Here is an 18,990-nt window from a genome sequence, read left to right as displayed (position 1 = left end):
CACTTAAGAGTTAATCCCTCGGACGGGTGTGGCGTGTGTTTCGTCGAACTGTGCGCGCCGGCTTTCGTTAATGCAACTCTTAGTTCTTCCCAAATGACACATGTTCCTAGATTTTCAACGTTACAAACGTATTTTATACTGGAAATAATAAATGTTTATTTTTACACTTTTTTACAATTAATTGTTAGAGAAGTAAGAGACATTGTCGGACGCCGCTGCCACCGGCCATCAGCCACTCAACACGCGTGTATAAGGTTGTACATATTTGGTGAGATCCTCCTAATAAATTTTTAATCCTATCGTTTTAGGATAGCTTCACTTTTAATTGTGTAGTAACTACTTTTTTTTAATATACACAACTGCATTTCAATACAATGTGTAAATGTTTATTTTAACAAACCCTTTGTCGATAGAACCCCATACATAATTATTGTAAAATATCTAATATCGATACAATAGATATAAACTTTTTGATAACATCTGTAATATAAATATTATTAGTCGCACATATTTGAAGATATGTTTGCCCGCTCTAGCGATTTGATAAAATGTCGCGACCCAATTTAGACATTTTGTGTGTGGAATCCTGTCATAGGATCCGAATGTTTTCGGATTCGTAAAGGTATCGTGTGTTAATACTGTTTTTAATCATGTATAAATTTAAGATCTTCTGTAGGCTCTTGTCGTTAATTTGGTAATAGCTATGTATTAAGTAAAACCAAATTAGAAGAATTTACGTCGCATACTATCTGCTAGAAGTGTAGCAGATCCGAACGACGTCATTTTCCCTTCTCGATAGAAAAGATAGTGCGGAATGTGCCTTGTGACGACAAAATGGTAAAAGATACATTTATTAAACAAAAGTATTTTGGTTAAACCTGATTTGGCTCTTACGAAATAGTAATTGTGAGGATTTGATTAGAAGGGTTACTAGTTACTATTACAGAAACGGAGAGTCGTAGAGCTATTTGAGCCTACTGTGAACACGGGAGATCCGATTGAAGGATGCGTTTTATTTTATGATTATGTTTCGTATCCTTCGCCCGGTCGGAGGTCGAGCCTATGTATACAAAAATGGCGAAAATTTATACTGTAGTTTGTAGTTATGTAGCTTTTTATATGAAAATTTTAGTTACTTTTAGAGATACTAGGGAGAATCAGTCGATTCTCGAATATTGTACCTGCTTTTAATTTTGACATTTTGAATTTTGTTATATATATCATAATAGTTATTTAATTATAGGGAGGACAAGATCCATCTATCGATTTACTGAGCCGTTTCTATTATTTCGTTACATTTTTAACAAGTTGAGGTTCAAATTAAGCGTATTCCTTCTTACGGCCATTTGAGTACCATATTATTATTAATTGCTACGAGGCACATCCAGAGCACTTGCCGGCAAATGGCCATAGAAAAGTGTCCAATTCGATTGTGCGCTTTAGTATAACTCAGTTTCATTCAGCGATAAGTAAGCATTAGTTTACAGCCAGGGGTATCTACACCGTGTAATGCCGACATTTATCTTCAGGTGAAGTTGTATCCATTTTACTCGCTGAGGCTCAATTAATGTTTTGTACTTACTGTTTTGTTTATCTTTAATTCAAACAAGAAGTTTTTTTGGTTTTGTTCCTTGATTATGTGTATGAGTATGATGATTTAAGTTTACCAATTAAAAACATACAAGAGTACTTATTCTTTTCTTTACCCTATTTTTCCTTTCCAACCTATTGTTAACTGTAAACTGCGATACCATACCCAACATTTATTTATAAAATACATGCCGAGAAAAGTGTGTACCTTTAAAAGTTTTAAGTTTTTGATTTTTTTACGCATTCGGTCCCGTGAAATGCGTAAAAAAATCAAAGACTCGATTTGTGTGGTTCCATAATACGCCATATTTTTGCCTTATCTTCACAATAAGTGCACGTTATTACTTCAATATAATCCTTTAAAAAAGTGATTTGGTATTTTAAATCATTCTGGCTTTACGAAACCCAATTTAGATCGATTAAAAATATTTGAAAGGTACGATATTTTCTAGGAAGTGAATACATAATCAAAGTTGCCGTGAAGTTCGCATTTGGTGTCCAAAATTGGCACTTACCATATATATCAACTGGGTGAAATTTACAGCGGAATAATTTTTCTACAGAACAGTTTTCTTTTCAAGATATAAATACTGTAGAATCAAAACATACACCTAGATTTTCAGCATAAATTTAGATAATTGTGCCAAGCTATTCTGTGTAATATCACGCTTCCATTAATCTATAGTGGGGTTTCAAAATTCCAGTAATAAGTAAAAAATTCACATAACTTCAAAACAGGTTTCCATATTCATATCTATTAATGTTTTGCAAACGAATAATGTTGCACGGTGTTCAAAGTGGTCACTATATCAGACGATGGCAAGTCGTCAGCCTTGTTAATACCCAGACTTCTGCATTCGCATCTCAATAACATATTCGTATTTGTAGATACGAGTATATCCCTACGAAAGTAGGTATATTTTTCGTATTTATTTATTGATTTGGCGTTTAATTTGTATAACTCCATTTTACTTTACATATTAAATGTTAAAAAGAAACACTGATTTTTTAAGTCCACTAAATTGTATTTTATTGTAAAAAAACACATCAAAATAAATTTGTAATCCATGTCGGATACATTAGTTTGAAAATGCCATAACAAGGCGAAACAAATGTCACAAATTTATTTTAAAGTGTTTTTTAACAGTAAAATACAGTTTAGTAGACTCAAAAAATCAGTATTTGATTTCAACATTTAATATATACATTTTTCGTATTTAAAAAAAACTAATTTACTCACTAGCGCGTATAGGTGATATTTACATGAACATGATTATATTATTGTAAAATTTGACATTAATCTCAAGGGCCGAAACATCTTTCACTTTCCTCAAATTAAAGGAAAAAAATAGTATCTGATTTAGACAGCCTGTATTAGATAATAAATAATGTTTTTTTTCAATATTCATTAGTAATTGAGTAATTTACAAAACATCAAGTAAAAAAATTAAGAACAGATTTAAGATTTTTTCTGAAATATAACTATGATGTGTATACCTACATAATAACACTGAAAAAAAAGTAGGTTAATTTTTTCAGTTTTTTCACTAATGGCACAATGTATTTGTTTACCTAACTTTCTTGTAAAATCTTTACTAGTTTCACAACCAATAAAAATACATATGCAAATAAATAATTTTATCGGAAAGAATTTGCTGTGTACCAGTTCTTACTTCTTGGTCTATTTTCAAATATTATTTGGTTGGCTGCCGTGCTCCAACAAAGTGAAGCTAGCTGCGCTAGTTTGACGTTTACGATGGCGATGTCTAGAATGTGTTTTTCGTCGCGTGTGCCTTTGATAATAATTCTTGGTGCCACCGGTACCGGAAAAACGAAATTATCAATTGAATTGGCAGAGAAGTACAAGACGGAGATCATAAGCGCCGATTCCATGCAGGTAAGTTCGCATTTCAGGCATTAAAACTTGTTTGTATTCTACGGTACAATGTAAACATAACCTGTAAATTTGACAACGTGACTATAGTAGATTGTGTAATGTGCTGTATAATAAATATTATTGTTACGAATATAAGACGAAAAATGACTCATATTTAATAATATTTAAATATATATATATGAAAATTATATTTTAAATTATGAAATTAAACATTGTTTTTTTGAGTCTACTAAATTGTATTTTACTGTAAAAAAACATATAAATACATTTTCTGACGATTGTTTCGTCTTCGCATTTTCAAACGAATGTATTGTCAAACATTCGTGTAAAAATGCCAAAACAAGGCGAAATAATTATCACAAAATTTATATTATTAATTTTTATTGTTTCAAAATTTATATAATTTAACAGTAAAATACAATTTAGTAGACAAAAAATCAGTGTTTGATTTAACATTTAATACATTAATTGGAAAGAGTTCTACAAATTAAACGCCAAATCGATAAATGAAAATGTTTTTAAATAATTGCAATTCGTTATTTGCTTTATTACATAAATCATTACTATGATGAATATATTTTTTATTTTATTAGGAAATTATTGTAACATAAATTCTATACGTGTTTGGCTACTGCGCTCAATTCTTAGGGGGGGTCAAATGTCACCATGGCTTCATTAGATTAATGGGTAAACTAACACTATAGATTTGATACAGTACCCTTTGCACCATTTGGGTCATAAAGAGAATGATTGTTAACTTTGTAAATAAATATTTCTGAATAGCACAATTCTTAAAACTACTACTACTACTATCGTCACGCCGTTTCACTGCAGGGGTAGGCAAAGAGGATAGAACGCCACACTCGTCTGTCCTGACATACATTCCTAGCTTCGTTCATAGCCATACGTCTAGTCGTCATACACATTTCACGAAAAATAAATCTCTGCTTATTTTTTATTATTTGGTTTTAAGTGCTCTTCGAGATTACATTTCGAATAATCTTGTATTCCTTGACCTGACTCTACCGGCAAAATTATGTCAATTATAGTATCAACGTTAATATTCCGTAGGCATTCATTTACTGTTAATATAATTTAATGTTATTATCATTTACTTTTAATAAGTTTGGAGTAATCGGCTGTCCAAACTCAAAACACAGTAAGGGACATTTTTTGTAGTAGTTTTTTTTTTGCATTTTTGGACTAAGTAGATTCTACTTAGTCCAAAAATGCAAAAAAACGTACTACAAAAAAATGTCCCTTACTGTGTTTTTAGTTTGGACAGCCGTAATGTCATTGCAGTATATTGCCTATACCCAAATTAACCAGCTGCCTGACTTATAAAAAATAGAACCCAGTCAGGGATCCAAAATGAATGAACTGAAAAATACTTTATGGAAAGATATATATATATATATATATATATATATATATATATATATATATATATATATATATATATATATATATATATATATATATATATATATTTATAAAGTATATATATATATATATATATATATATATATATATATATATATATATTTATTTTATATTTATATATATATATGTATATATATATTTATTTTATATTTATATATATATTTATTTTATATATATATATATATTTATTTATATATATATATATATATATATATATATATATATATATATACATATATATATATATATATATACATATATATATATATATATATATATATATATATATATATATATATATATATATATATATATATTCATGCATTTATATACATATATAAATATATTCTACATGTATATAGGCATTCTACATGTATATGTCCGCCTCCGTAGTGTAATGGTCAGCACGCTCGGCTACCGTTCTGGAGGTCCCGGGTTCGATTCCCAAGGGGGGTAAAAATAAATATAAGTGATTTTTTCACTGTAATATTTATTCAATATTACCATGGGCTGGTACCTGAAGCGGAGGGCTGATCACCTTTCCTTCATAAGTAAAACGATCATGATAACACTGCGTTTATAAGACACAGTGCCCTATGCACCATTGGGGTGCGGATAAGGGTTTTTTTTTATAATTATTATATAGGCGTTCTCCACCATCCTTAGTATTAACTAGAGACCACGTTTTTTAGTAAAAAAACGTAAATTCTTACTAAATATAGCTTAAAGCCCGAAGTTCTTGGAATCCTAGACGTATCAAGTGAACTTCATTTACCTTTTTTTGGTATTTGATGTTTTCTAAGAATTTATATTAAATAAGGAAAAAAATAGCCGTGCTTACTCAATATACCGACTGCCGCATTTATGTCATAGCTTTTTTATGGAAATGGTGCATTAAAGGCCGAACGTGGCCATTTTAGTTTATATTATTTTGTTGGTACGAAGTCATTGGTGCCAGTTTTTGTTTCTGAATATTGTTCGCTGCTCTTCTGAAACTGGTTGTCTTGTTAAGTGAGAAAACTAAATTTGGTAAAATACTTAAGTTAATTGAAATTTGAAGCTATGTGCAAAAAGTGTGGTAGGTGTTAGGAAATTGGCATGCGAGCCTTTGCTCATTTTCCATGTTATGTTACTTTCAAAAAGAAAAACTGTTTTCTTTAGTAAAAACTAGACTTAATAAGTTAACTCTTAATAAGGTTTATATTCTTAATTTTTTCTCTTTTTTTGTGTGTTACATTAGGTTAAAATCGCTTAAAACAATAAAAATGAATTAAAAAGGACTCCACCGACAAGACACACAAGGTGGCTTGGTGGGTCTCTGCAGACAAAAATGTTCTAAATATTTAAAAATTATTATTGAAATAAATGTATACAAATAAAATAAAATAAAGAAAAAAATAATTAAATAATAAAAAATAAAAAATAAAAAGTTTTTTTTGGAACTAGTTCGAACTGAATAAGGATTTCATTTGCTTCATATTTTGTCATACGTATATAGTGTAATGGTCAGCATGCTCGGCTACCGTTCAGGAGGTCCCGGGTTCGATTACCAAGGGGGGGGGGTCCAATAAATATAATATAAGTGATTTTTTCACTCTAATATTTATTCAATATTACCCTGAATACAATACATTGATAATTACAATACTGAAGCGGAGGGCTGATCACCTTTCCTTCATATGTTAACGATCAAGATAACACTACGTATTTTTTTTAAAAGATGCAGTGCCCTATGCACCATTGGGGAGCAGATAAGGGTTTAAAGAAGAAAATATACGTAACATGTACATTATCAGTACATATACGAGAAAGTATACTATACATCTTAACCTATAATAAATACGGTATATCTGTAATTTTTTCCCTAATTTAAATTAAATCCAAAAAAGGATTTTATCGAGTCCACATTTTTAACATTCATCTAGGTGCATATACGGGTTAATAAAATCATATCTCACGTATGTGTCACATATATATATATATAATTATTATGTGAGACAACATCGCAGTCTTTAAAAAAAACGCAAACAATTTACAAATACGAATATATATGCAGGGCTTTTTTCCATGTAACGCGGTGGAACGGCGTTCCGGCACCATTTTTCTCAGATATTTTTTCTTAATTCTTTAAATCAAGTCGACGAAATAATGTGTCGCTTACGTTATTACAATATTTATTTATATAATTCGTCAAAATGAAAAAAAAATGGTATTGTAATCAATGTTGGAATGATATTTGAATAAACATTTATTTTATTCATAGTAAAAAGCTTGATCTATGAATTAATTTTTTAATCAAACATAGATATTTTGAGTCTACTAAGTTGTATTTTATTAAAACACATAAAAGTTATTGTGGCAATTGTTTCGCCTAGTTATGACATTTTCAAAATAAATCACAATAGACTTTTACAAATTTAACGCCAAATCAATAAATAAAAAGCTTGACATGAAGTGAGTTCCGGGACCTTTTTTTGTTTAAAAAAAGCCCTATATATGTATACAGATATGTGTGTATGTGTGTGTGTGTACATCCAAATATATTATATCATTATGCTTTTTCTGGTGCTAAAGAATGAACTGTTCACGAACATGGAATGCATAATATTGGAATACCACCGGAATTCGGGTTGCCTGCGACGCGGTATCCCGACCGCAAGCAGTGAGCTTATCGCAAATTATGCGAATATTTTGAATTGTACTACAAAGGTATTTTTATGGCTGCACTAGACGTGATTCTAAGTTTTTGGCGGAGAATCCAATCAGATTTTAGCGCCGCAAAAAGTGTCCCCGGCTTCGTGATTGGTTTGAGAAAAAACTGCACATTCTACTACTTCTTTTAAAGCCAGTAAATGGTGCCTTTATTCGCCGTGCACTGACCTTTCTAAGATTGTCTCCATACTAGTTTTGGTTGTTTGTTCGACCGTGTTTGATTAGCATTCGAATAAGTCGATTAGCATTCGAATAAGTGTCTAAGATGATATGTGTCGCCTACTTTCAAAATGCGCCAGATCCATGTAAGTCGATTTTACAAACAATGCGAAATTCTCCGGGTAACATTTATGTTTCAAAAATTTGTCTATCTTTAGATAAAATATTATGAAATAGAGAATTTTCCCATTTTTTGGATTTTTTTTCAGTATTTAAAAAAAACACGAGACACAAACCGACAATGACGTCATCTTAATTTTTGATCTATCCCCGCTCTCTGATTGGCCGATATGGGTCAGAAGGCAAGTTCCATGAATATAGCGGAATTCGAAATACAAAGCTGTTTTTAAGTATTTTAATCAGGGTTTTCAGGTATATACATATTTTAAACAATAAAACCCACAACTGGTATTCCGATAGAGTATTTATTTTAAAATCTTATAAAATTGGATCTGGCTGATTTTGAAAGTAGGCGACACATATTATCCTCAATATATTATATTTCTCACGAAAATAAATAAACATGTGTGGAACTAATATCAAACACCGCCATTTAGTGTAGCACACGTGCAGCATGGAGCTGCTGCTGTCGGTGTCGTTCTCGGTTCGATTTCAACACAAAAATCGCCAAGCGTGTGCATGCTGAATGAGAATCTTGCATTAAAAATGAAAATTACACTATCTGCGTCAAAACCAAGGTGCCTGTGTGTTCCCGGACTAAATGTTTAAAATCAATATTTCCATAATTATTTAAGATTAGTTAAGATTTTTTTCTTTCTTTGGGATTTATATTAACACTAATAGTTTCGGGAAAGCTGTTTTTTTAAACGTCTAAATATTTAAATGAAGAAAAAAACTTTCAAAAGCATTAAATCACCCGTTTATGGGAGGACGTAATTCCGAAACAAGTAATAATTTGAGTATAGTAATGATTTGAACCAAGTTTTTTTTTAAAAATCATAAGTAATAATGAAGTTTCAAAAAATTATACCAATACCATCAGTGAATACAGCAATCGACATTTTTTTCCCGTAATTTTAATTTGACATCATTATGTGTGAGAAAAATTGTTGTCATTCGATGACCACAATGAATGTTCCCTGAGATGTTTTTTTTTTAATTTTTTGATATTGAATCAATTGTTACTGTACATTTTATCTTTAAATATTTATATTATATTCAATATTTCACATGCCGAGGAAATTATTTTAAAATCACTGTTTACATTAATAAATTGGCTGTGAAATTCGCAATATTTAAATTTATTTTGGTGATGGTTGCATTTCATTATTTACGCATCATGCAGGTACGGATTTGAAATAATTTGCGAGTTCTAACCCGACCGTGTTTCAGTTCTTCAGTGTTTAAAATGTAAAAAATATTATTTAATAACTAAAATTAATATTATTGAAAATGTCTCAACTTCTTAGATTTTTTCCTATTTTGACATTTCGCTCTTTCCTTTCAAGAACATCAGAAATAAAAAATCGTCAATTTTCAGTTGTACATGTTTTCGAAATGCCCAGAAAATGTACTATATCCCAGCAAAAGCGGCATATTTTTAACTCAATATTTACCCGCTACATGGCAGAAAGTGTTGTTTTTGCATTTTGAAGAAAATGTATTGTTTAATAATTTTTTAAAATTCACTAAGTATTTTTCAAATGGAGAAAGAACCTTCAGGTTTTACCACAAAAGATCTTTTCCACAGTAAAAAGTTCAATAAGTGGCTTGATATTTAATTTTAATACATTGTATTATATCTGAAAAATCAAGTTTTTTTATTTATGACGTTCTTGAAAGGAGTGAGCGATTCGTTACTACATCTAGTATTATAATTATTACGAGTATTACGATTGTCCAAAATTCGAATCAATGATAACATCTTTTTCTTTTTTCTTCCCCTCATCCATATTATGTTCTTACTAATATCACAACCTGTTTTTGTGTCGTGGATAAGTACCTTTCTTCTTGTTAAGTGAGCTTTTTTTCTGCATTTTTTGTTTGTTTGTAATTTGATCCCATCCTCTAAGGGTCATTTATATAAAAAAAACAATGTCTAGCGAATGATTAGGACCTTAATCGTTTTTTCATTATACTTATGCTCTTTTTTAAAGGCGTTTTTAGTTTTGATTATATTGCAGTTTGTTCATCATCCCATATATATAGAAAAGAACAAATTTTCGGGGTTTGGTATGCGATGCGATTAAAATTTTTTCACTCGCAAAATTTGAATCGATGGCGGAAGAGATAGTTGGTGAGAAAAATAAAATAAAATACAAAACAGCGAAAAATCCATACGTTTTCGATATTAATTAACCTTCGCAAATCGAAAAGATCGAAAAAAAGGCGTATTTGGATTAATTTTTTTAACCATTCATTGAATTAAATTCTAAAAATGGATAAAAAGGCAAATGCTATCTCTTCTGCCATTTGACTACCGAAAAAATAGGCACCTAATAAAGTAAGCTTTTTTAAAATTCTATCATTATTATAATTACCATTTCGAATGTGTATCTTTGTAAAATAAACCTGTGAAATTCTACGTAATACTACGTAAATGTACCATTTTTTTTTGTAAAATGTCACATAGGACGTTAGTCCTCTGATGCCCCCAATGTGCAGGTATGATTAACATGTCAGTATATTCATACGTTGCATGTTTGTGAAATATGCAACTCGTGTCGATATCATCTACCATAATTTAAGTATATGTAATTATGGATTTTTAGCACTATGCGGCCCTTTTCGTCTTTCGCTTTAGTGTTATGCTCTACTTGAATGTTAAACACACGTTAACATGAAGCGTTTTGTATGTTTCACCTTAATTCGCCCGATCAAAATACATACATGGTCCTATTCTCCTACCACCTCCGTTAGTGTCAATGGCGCGATATTCTCAAAAAAAGTACTCTCAAAAAAATGTTTTTGTAGATGATTGTTATTCTCCCTTATGGGATACAAATAAATATTAATTTCAAAGGTGTTTCAACTTCATATAAAACATGCATTGTTTTTTTCCTTTTTTTACTATTTTTCTATGAAAGAATATGGAAATCTTTTCTTCTTTCATGAAAAAAAGAAAAAAATGGTATACGATTCATATCAAGTTGACACACCTTTAAGTTCACATCTCAGTCATAGGTGAATAATCCACTGTCCGATATAATAAAGATGTTAAATTAGATTTATTTCCCTATCAATCTGACGAATTTTAAGCATCTTGATGACAACTTTTAAGACCACAGATTTTGCCCTAGAATGACTTCACACTTAATGTTTTAGAATAAATATGAAAACGATTTTAATAATATAATACACACACACATATATATATGTATATGTATATATATATATATATATATATATATATATATATATATATATATATATATATATATATATATATATATATATATATATTTATATATATATACACATATATATATATATATATATATATATATATATATATATATATATATATATATATATATATATATATATATATATATATATATATATATATGTATATATATATATATATATATATATATATATATATATATATATATATATATATATATATATATATATAAATATATATATATACTTATATACTAGTATATGGCGCATAGAGCGCTGCATGGAATAATTGCAGTTTTAATTTGATAATTCATCTCATGAAGGCAAGACTCTTTAATTGTATTGATAAGGTTATGTTATCGTGCCGCAGAATGTCTCTATTGTGTATGCATGCAGTATATTAGTCAAAATATGTAGTTTGTTTATTACTTTCACCATTTTCGCTTCTCTACTGCATCCTCGAGACTGGGGATCAAGTTTACTGTTGTTATATATTATAGTTGTCTCAACTTCATATGAAACATCTATAATTCCTCTTTATATGAACGACGATGGAATTATGAGCTTCCCAGGGCTTACGACCTAGCATTTGGCTGGCTTAAGCGATCACTTTATACACTTGTGAAACGTTTTTCACCGTTTTCCTTCTCTCTTAGCTGCCAACAGTTCATACAGCTTCCATCGACGAAGAACTCGTTGCATTTATGACCTTTTTCTCCGATTCTTTAAGAGTCGTTGTCTACTCACAGCAACAAGATTCTCCACTGCTTGCATGATAAACGAAATATTGTAGATCAATTTTGGACGTATGGTTGAAAGTCTTTCACGAAACATTGACTCATCGGTGCATCGTCTCGAAGTATGGTGGTCCAAGTAATTTTGAAGCGGTAGCAGAATCGCCCCAAACACACGTTTCTGCTCCAAGCGCCAGCCGTACTGCATTTTATAGATAGTGATCATTACCAAGGGACCGAATTTGCTCTAACTAACGACTAATAATCCGACGATTACTAAAACATGCTGCAGGCCAGGCCCGGTCCACTTTTTGGTACCAAAAATTATTTTGGCAGCCATTATGCGAACCCTACCATTATTGGTCTGCACGCACTCTACGGGGTTGTTCACCCCGGTAGGTGCACATACCCTTTCTCTTTTCAGACTCAGTTTATTGAATTGGAATGTGCATAAAACCCACGAAAATATGCAGTCCGGACCTGCAAATGATAAGAAGATACAAAGATATAGCTTTAGAAATACATTTCATCAATTGTGAAGTCACTTTGTGGAAATATTTATCCATTTAAAACTTTATAAAATAAAACAACTTTGTTTGAACCACTTTTTATTGGTACACTTTATCCAACCCGTTTTGACAAGAACTTTGTCATAATCAGGGTTTGTGTACTAAATTCTAAAACATGTATCTATTTTTAATTTATGTTTTACTTGGTTAATACCACTATTTCTTCAAATCTATTGCGACGCGTTATTCGATGCATTCCGCATCATTTTCAAACACCGTACGGTGTTTAGAAATAAAATTAAGAAATACAATTTCTATACTCGGTCTTCTCAGCCTCAGTCTACAACTTTATTCCTGTTTCCAAACACAGGCCGTCTGGAATTAGTGATGTGAATTAAAAAAATTGTTTATTCCGAGAAAAAATATTTACAAGAAATAATCTGCATATGTTTACTGCACTCTCGCGTATCCAACTCCAACGAATGCCGAAAAAATATCATGTGCATTTAATATTACGTGATTAAAACACATTTATGAGTCGAATGTTGTCGGCAATAGAAGCAGAGGAAGACACGACACGAAACATATGAAAATACATTTTTAATTTAAAAAACAGTAAAGGAAACATAACTAAGCAACTTGATAATCATCGCACCTCTTCTCCGCAGGGGTAGGCAGAGAGAATAGAACTCCACACCAATCTTTATTTGCTAACAACTTCGCCTCTTCCACATTCATGCATTTCCTCATACATACTCGACGATTATTCCGATTCTTGACCTGACCACTTAGCTTAACTAATCAAAACTCTCGATCATGCCAAGTTTTCCTCGGTCTTCCTCAGCTTCTATTCCCAGATACCTTCGAATCATAAATTACTTTTACCGTTCATTCTTCTCTGACATCTCGTTTTTATGTCACAATCTCGTTGACCGTAGACTCCACAGTTACTGTTTCATAATCACATTTGATAATGTCAAAATCATTCTCTGGCCAAAGTTTTTTCCAAGCAGAAGTGAGAGTCCTTTTGGTAAACCTAATTCTCAAGCCGCGAATGTCCCGGTTCACAAGTGAATGTCGTGAAAAAGGGACTTGCCCTTCCTCTGTTACTCGTTATGCGAAACATCGCTCGTTAATGAAGCAACTTTTTCATATTTTTTTTTGCTTGTTATGTAAATTACTCGTTATAAGAGGTGCTCGTTATGAGAGGTTGGTTCCACTGTACCACCAGTCGAACATCACTTTTACATCTATTTGGCCCATATTTATGAGAGATTTTGACTGCATCCAGTCTTTTATTATAAAAGATGAAGGAAAAAATAATGATTTTATAGTTATAAATACGGATATAAACGTCATAGTTTGCAAAAAATCAGGAAAAGAAGTTAACCCTTTGGTCACCAGACTTTTGAGGTTTCTATGCTGGAAATACCTCGATTTAAAAATAAATAATTAAAGAAATTAAATGTGTTATGAAAAAACACATGACTTAATTGATCAGATATATTTTAAACACAATGTACCATAATTTTATCTTCGGCGGACGAAAATATATCTCCGAGACTAGTTATATTAATATTTACTAAATGTATTAAAATGTTATAAAAATCGTCTATAAGGAAATGCTGCTCGCTTAATATCGACTTCCTTTATACGCCGTGCGCACAACACTGCGAATAAAACGATTTCTGACCTAATTGACGACATCCGGTGTTGAAAGAAATAGTGTAGGGATGTGAGTAATTGTATTTTTTTAGTTATGCAATATGTATTATATTTGTATCAATTAATTGCATATTGTTTATTCTTCTTGACACGTTAAATAACATTTATCTTTTAAAATAATATCACATCTTTACTCAACTTACATTTCGCGGAAAGAAAATTAGTTAAATAGGTTTCGTTTTTCTCGTTTCTCTTTAAGTAATTTTGGAACTTCAATTTTTGTAATATTAAAACTAATTGTACAATATAATTAATCGATTTTTTGCACAACCCTGAAGGAATCCCTAACATTCAAACCCTTATCCGCACACGATGATGCATAGGGCACTGCATCATATAAATGCAGTCTTATCTTGATCGTTAACAGCGTTAAAGGAAAGGTGATCAGCCCTCCGTTTCAGGTACCAGTCCAGGGTAATATTGAATAAATATTTTAGTGAAAAAAATCACTTGTATTAATTTGACCCCCCCCCCCCTTACACAAAGTAAACAATGAATGAATAGGAAAGTAATGTTTATGATACTTTTATAAATTATGACGTCAGATCCTGAATTTTTTGCTATAGTACCGAAAGTTGATATATCGGAGTTAGGTTAATAAGGGGTTAAGGCGATTGTATTTGTAATTTTGTAGGAAAAAAATGCATCGCCGGTTTAACGTACTGCCTTGGACCTGCCCGCGTGCCCGTGACCTTAATCCGAACGGACTGAGACTGAACGCTGCCGCTGAACGGACAAGGCCAGATAATAATTCTGTGTTCGCCTCCGAATGTATCCAAACAAACTGTGTGTCATACACACAAAGCACACATATCACAACTAATACACTTTGTGGTAATATACAGAGAACTACAAGATCCAAAAAACACCAATCAAAACACATAGGTCATTTGGTCATAAGAACTTTGATTACCATGCCATGAGGTTGTACAACTTGCGCCCATTGTCAAAAAGTTATTAAATATTGAAACTAAATATTAAAATGTTAATATTTAGTTTAGTTTAAATTATTCATAAATTGATAATGGAAGTAGGCATATCTGAATTACATCGTATTATTCAGCCATGTCGTATTTGACTCGTAATCTATTTTCTTAGATTATAATTTTGTTTTAAAAAAAAAATAGAAATATTTTTATAATTTACACCAATATTTCAATTTCATACTATTTCTGTGAGCCTAAGCGGCTCATTATTAGAAATATATATATATATATATATATATATATATATATATATATATATATATATATATATATATATATATATATATATATATATATATATATATATATATATATATATATATATATATATATATATATATATATATATATATATATATATATATATAACTTATATTATATATATATATATATATATAACTCAATATTACCATGGACTGGTACCTGAAGCGGAGGGCTGATCACCTTTCCTTCATGTGTAAACGATTAATATAACACTGCGTTAATATGACACAGTGCCCTATGCACCATTGGGGGCGGATAAGGGTTTTATTATTATTATTATTGTATGTATATAAATAAATTTAGTAAAAAGTGTAAAATCGAAACCTTCGGCGCAGGATTTCTCAGTGAGGGCACATTACCGTAATCTGTAATTTGTAATTATGTATAAAAAATGTAATTTGTAATAAAAATTATAAATAAAACAATTATAAATACCGTTTTATGTATATTTTGTGTGCATCGTACATACATACATATAACACGAACGATTGTTTCCCGCTTGGTATATACATAAACGGCCAATTTCAGTGATCGGACATGACTTTTACTACTGCAGAATTCCAAATGATTTATTGATAATGAATAAAATATATTACCTTGTAGAATGTTCACGATTATGCTAAAAAGTTGATTTTTATTTGAATGGCCCGTCGAAATTTTTCTAGGTGGGTTGACAATTTGGGAAGAGCTAGGTTCAGATTTTTTAAATCCAGAACTTGAAAATTGTTTCGAGTTTATATGAGGAAGTGGCATCATGGTAAATGGATTTTTCTCATATGTTATTAATGACTAATAAATTAATATGAAAAATCACAAGACTATGGGTACGATTCTTATTGAAATCTGTAGATAAATAAGGGAAATATGAAGATTTAAACTTTATATATTTGAATAAAACGAAAAACGGACACCGCTATACGTCATCAAGTTTTACGTCATCGGGTGTGTTATGGGGCGTATCCCTTTATGTATCTGCTTTATAAAGCTGTAATAGTTGTAGTGTGGATTCGTTTCTGTGGCGTCATTCGTTGGCAACTTACGAAAACAACGTTTTTACTGAGGCGAATTTTGCAAATGAAAATGATGAATGAAAATATTGGTTATGCCGGCTGTTATAAACACAAGACGAGTCTTAAACAATCCTTTATAGGTTGAGTATGTTAAATTAGATATTACTCCCGTCTGAAAATGATCCATTATTATAATATATTGTGTTGATGCTCACTTCCAGTAGTGATATCAATCAAGGTTTCATTCGGATCCCAAGTTCATACCTTTTCCAGCCAACGCCTATCAAACTATTACTAACATAAAGCTACTAACTAACTTACCATCACGCCGCTCCACAGGGGTAGGCAGAGAAAATAGAACCCCACACCAATCTGTTTTTACAAATAATTTTTGTCTCTTCCTCATTTATTTATCTCCTCATACATACCCGCTGATTATTCGGAATTCTTACCTTTCAAGTATTTGACATTCTTGATGGTGCCAAGTTTTCCTCAGTCTTATTCTGCTTCTATTTTCTGATATGCTCGTCTCATAAATTTGATTTTACTATTCTTTCTTCACCCATTCGATTCCCATCCCGAAAAAATAATACATATAAATAAAATCGTTTATGATTTTTTTCGGGCATTTTTTTATTTTTTTTTTAAAAATTTGAACATGCATTCAAAATATTATTATAATACTTTTTTTCTTTGTTTTTAATCATTTTTTGTTTTGTTCATATCATGGTGTTTCTTATGATTCACATGTATAAAAAAAAAATTTCTTGTCTGACTTAGAACGGAGCCTATCCTAGTTAGTAAGACAGTACAATAAAACATGTGTTTAGTTAAAAAAAACTGTAAAAAAAACAATACCAGAAGGCATTTCCATTAAATTTCTAATTTCTCACTACAAATTTATCCCAATCATGTCTCTTGGTCACTTAAGTGCTTAAGATCGGAATTGGTTTTTGGTTTCTCGAACTCTGAATTAGTTCAGTAAATCTTTGCAGTATCATATCGCTTAAGCGTAATAATTACTGTTAAGGTACCTACTTAAGAGTTCGCCGAGTGGAAAGTGATAAAGTGTATAGCCCCCAGGGTAGCTGGCACGTGCTTATTGTTTGTACACTTATATCTTCTACTCACGGTTATACGTTCATATCAGACTCAAATTTATCACGAGGATAATTGAAGTGTTTAACTTTATCAATTTTTTGATTAATTTCCTAAAAGGACTCGTACACCTTCGTATTACCTTGCAAAATTGGATAAAAAATGATTTAAAACTTAGTTTATTTATGTTATTGTTTACTTTAAATATAATATTTTATTTTTATAGCATATATTTTTTTTATTTTAATTTAATTTTTTTATATAAATATATTTATTCAATATTACCCTGGACTGGTCCTGAAGCGGGGGGCTGATCACCTTTCCTTCATGTGTAAACGATCAAGATAACACTGCGTTTATATAAAGCAGTGCCCTATGCACCATTGGGGTGCGGATAAGGGTTTTATTATTATTATTATTAATAATTTAAATTTTTTATATAGCATTTATAAAATGTAAGTGGTTTAAAAGAACTTGATGAATTTATGTGTCGCAATTAATGTGTTCTTTTATACTTATTTATGTAAATGGTACAATAGTACCGTATATATAAAAAAAACCTTGTACCAGCACGGGCATCCTTTTTTTAAAATCTGTTATTATTATATTATGCTATTATTCCGTTTTTTCCTTTCCCATATAGCATCATGTCCATCAGTATGAACTTCTTCATTTACACCATCTATATGCCATCAAATATATTTCAGGTCTAAAAATCTGGCACCTTTTTTTTCTATGAAAAAAAAATTACTTTTTCAAAAACCATTTGTAAGAATAAATGTGCAAGTTAAAAAAAATACTAAGTACTTATTATTCAAATTAAAAATGGATAAATATTACTACAAAAGTAACTGCCGAATCAATTTATGAACATTATTACTTGTTCATTAATTGATTCGGCAGTTACTTTTTTTTTTGAGTTACCTAACGTCCAAGTGACTCTGAAATCTAGCTACGGCTTATGCAACACCGTTTATCATGTCCCTACTCAGGCTTCAACTTTATAAATTTCATAGCCTATGCCTACTTGTGAGTGGATTTACTCTTTATATTTAAAGTTACTATAATTTCATGTAATTCATGAGTGAAAATTCTAGGCAAAAACACTCGCATTTGGCAGTCACTTTTGTAGTAGGAAATATTTATCCATTTTTAATTTGAATCACACTTTTCTTTATTCTTACAAACGGTTTTTGAAAAATATAAATTTTACCATGGAAAAAAAGGTACTAGATTTTTATATACAAAAGTAACTGCCGAATCAATTAATGAACATTATTATTGAAAATCCCGTAACTAGGCGGAACAATTGTCACAATATTAATTTTTATGTGTCTTTTAATAAAATACAACTTAGTAGACTCAAAAAATCTGCGTTTGATTTAAAAGTTAATACGTAAATTAAAATGGAGTGCTACAAATGAAACGCCAAATCAA

At 30.6% G+C, this 18,990-nt stretch overlaps 2 protein-coding genes across 2 annotated transcripts in view; both read left to right on the top strand.

Annotated features, from left to right (window-relative positions):
- Myc (bHLH transcription factor Myc) overlaps positions 1-1,689 on the top strand; it is a 16,571-nt gene extending 14,882 nt beyond the window's left edge. Inside the window, exon 3 of the mRNA XM_088262231.1 lies at positions 1-1,689. This exon is cut by the window's left edge and continues 1,404 nt beyond it. The gene's annotated coding sequence lies outside the window, so the exon portion shown is untranslated.
- Positions 1,690-3,332: 1,643 nt separating this feature from the next.
- The window catches only part of LOC148313455 (tRNA dimethylallyltransferase-like), a 343,114-nt gene continuing 327,456 nt past the window's right edge, over positions 3,333-18,990 (top strand). The window contains exon 1 of the mRNA XM_088262214.1: positions 3,333-3,487. Within this exon, the coding sequence (XP_088118340.1) occupies positions 3,347-3,487 (141 nt within the window). The 5' untranslated portion in view covers positions 3,333-3,346. The remainder of the gene's footprint in view (positions 3,488-18,990) is intronic.

This window comes from Brachycentrus maculatus, unplaced genomic scaffold (genome assembly GCF_059751285.1).
Source record: "Brachycentrus maculatus isolate JH-2025_06_01 unplaced genomic scaffold, ASM5975128v1 h1tg000011l, whole genome shotgun sequence".
In the NCBI taxonomy this organism is placed as follows: domain Eukaryota; kingdom Metazoa; phylum Arthropoda; class Insecta; order Trichoptera; family Brachycentridae; genus Brachycentrus; species Brachycentrus maculatus.
This window is presented reverse-complemented; position numbering and strand designations above follow the sequence as displayed.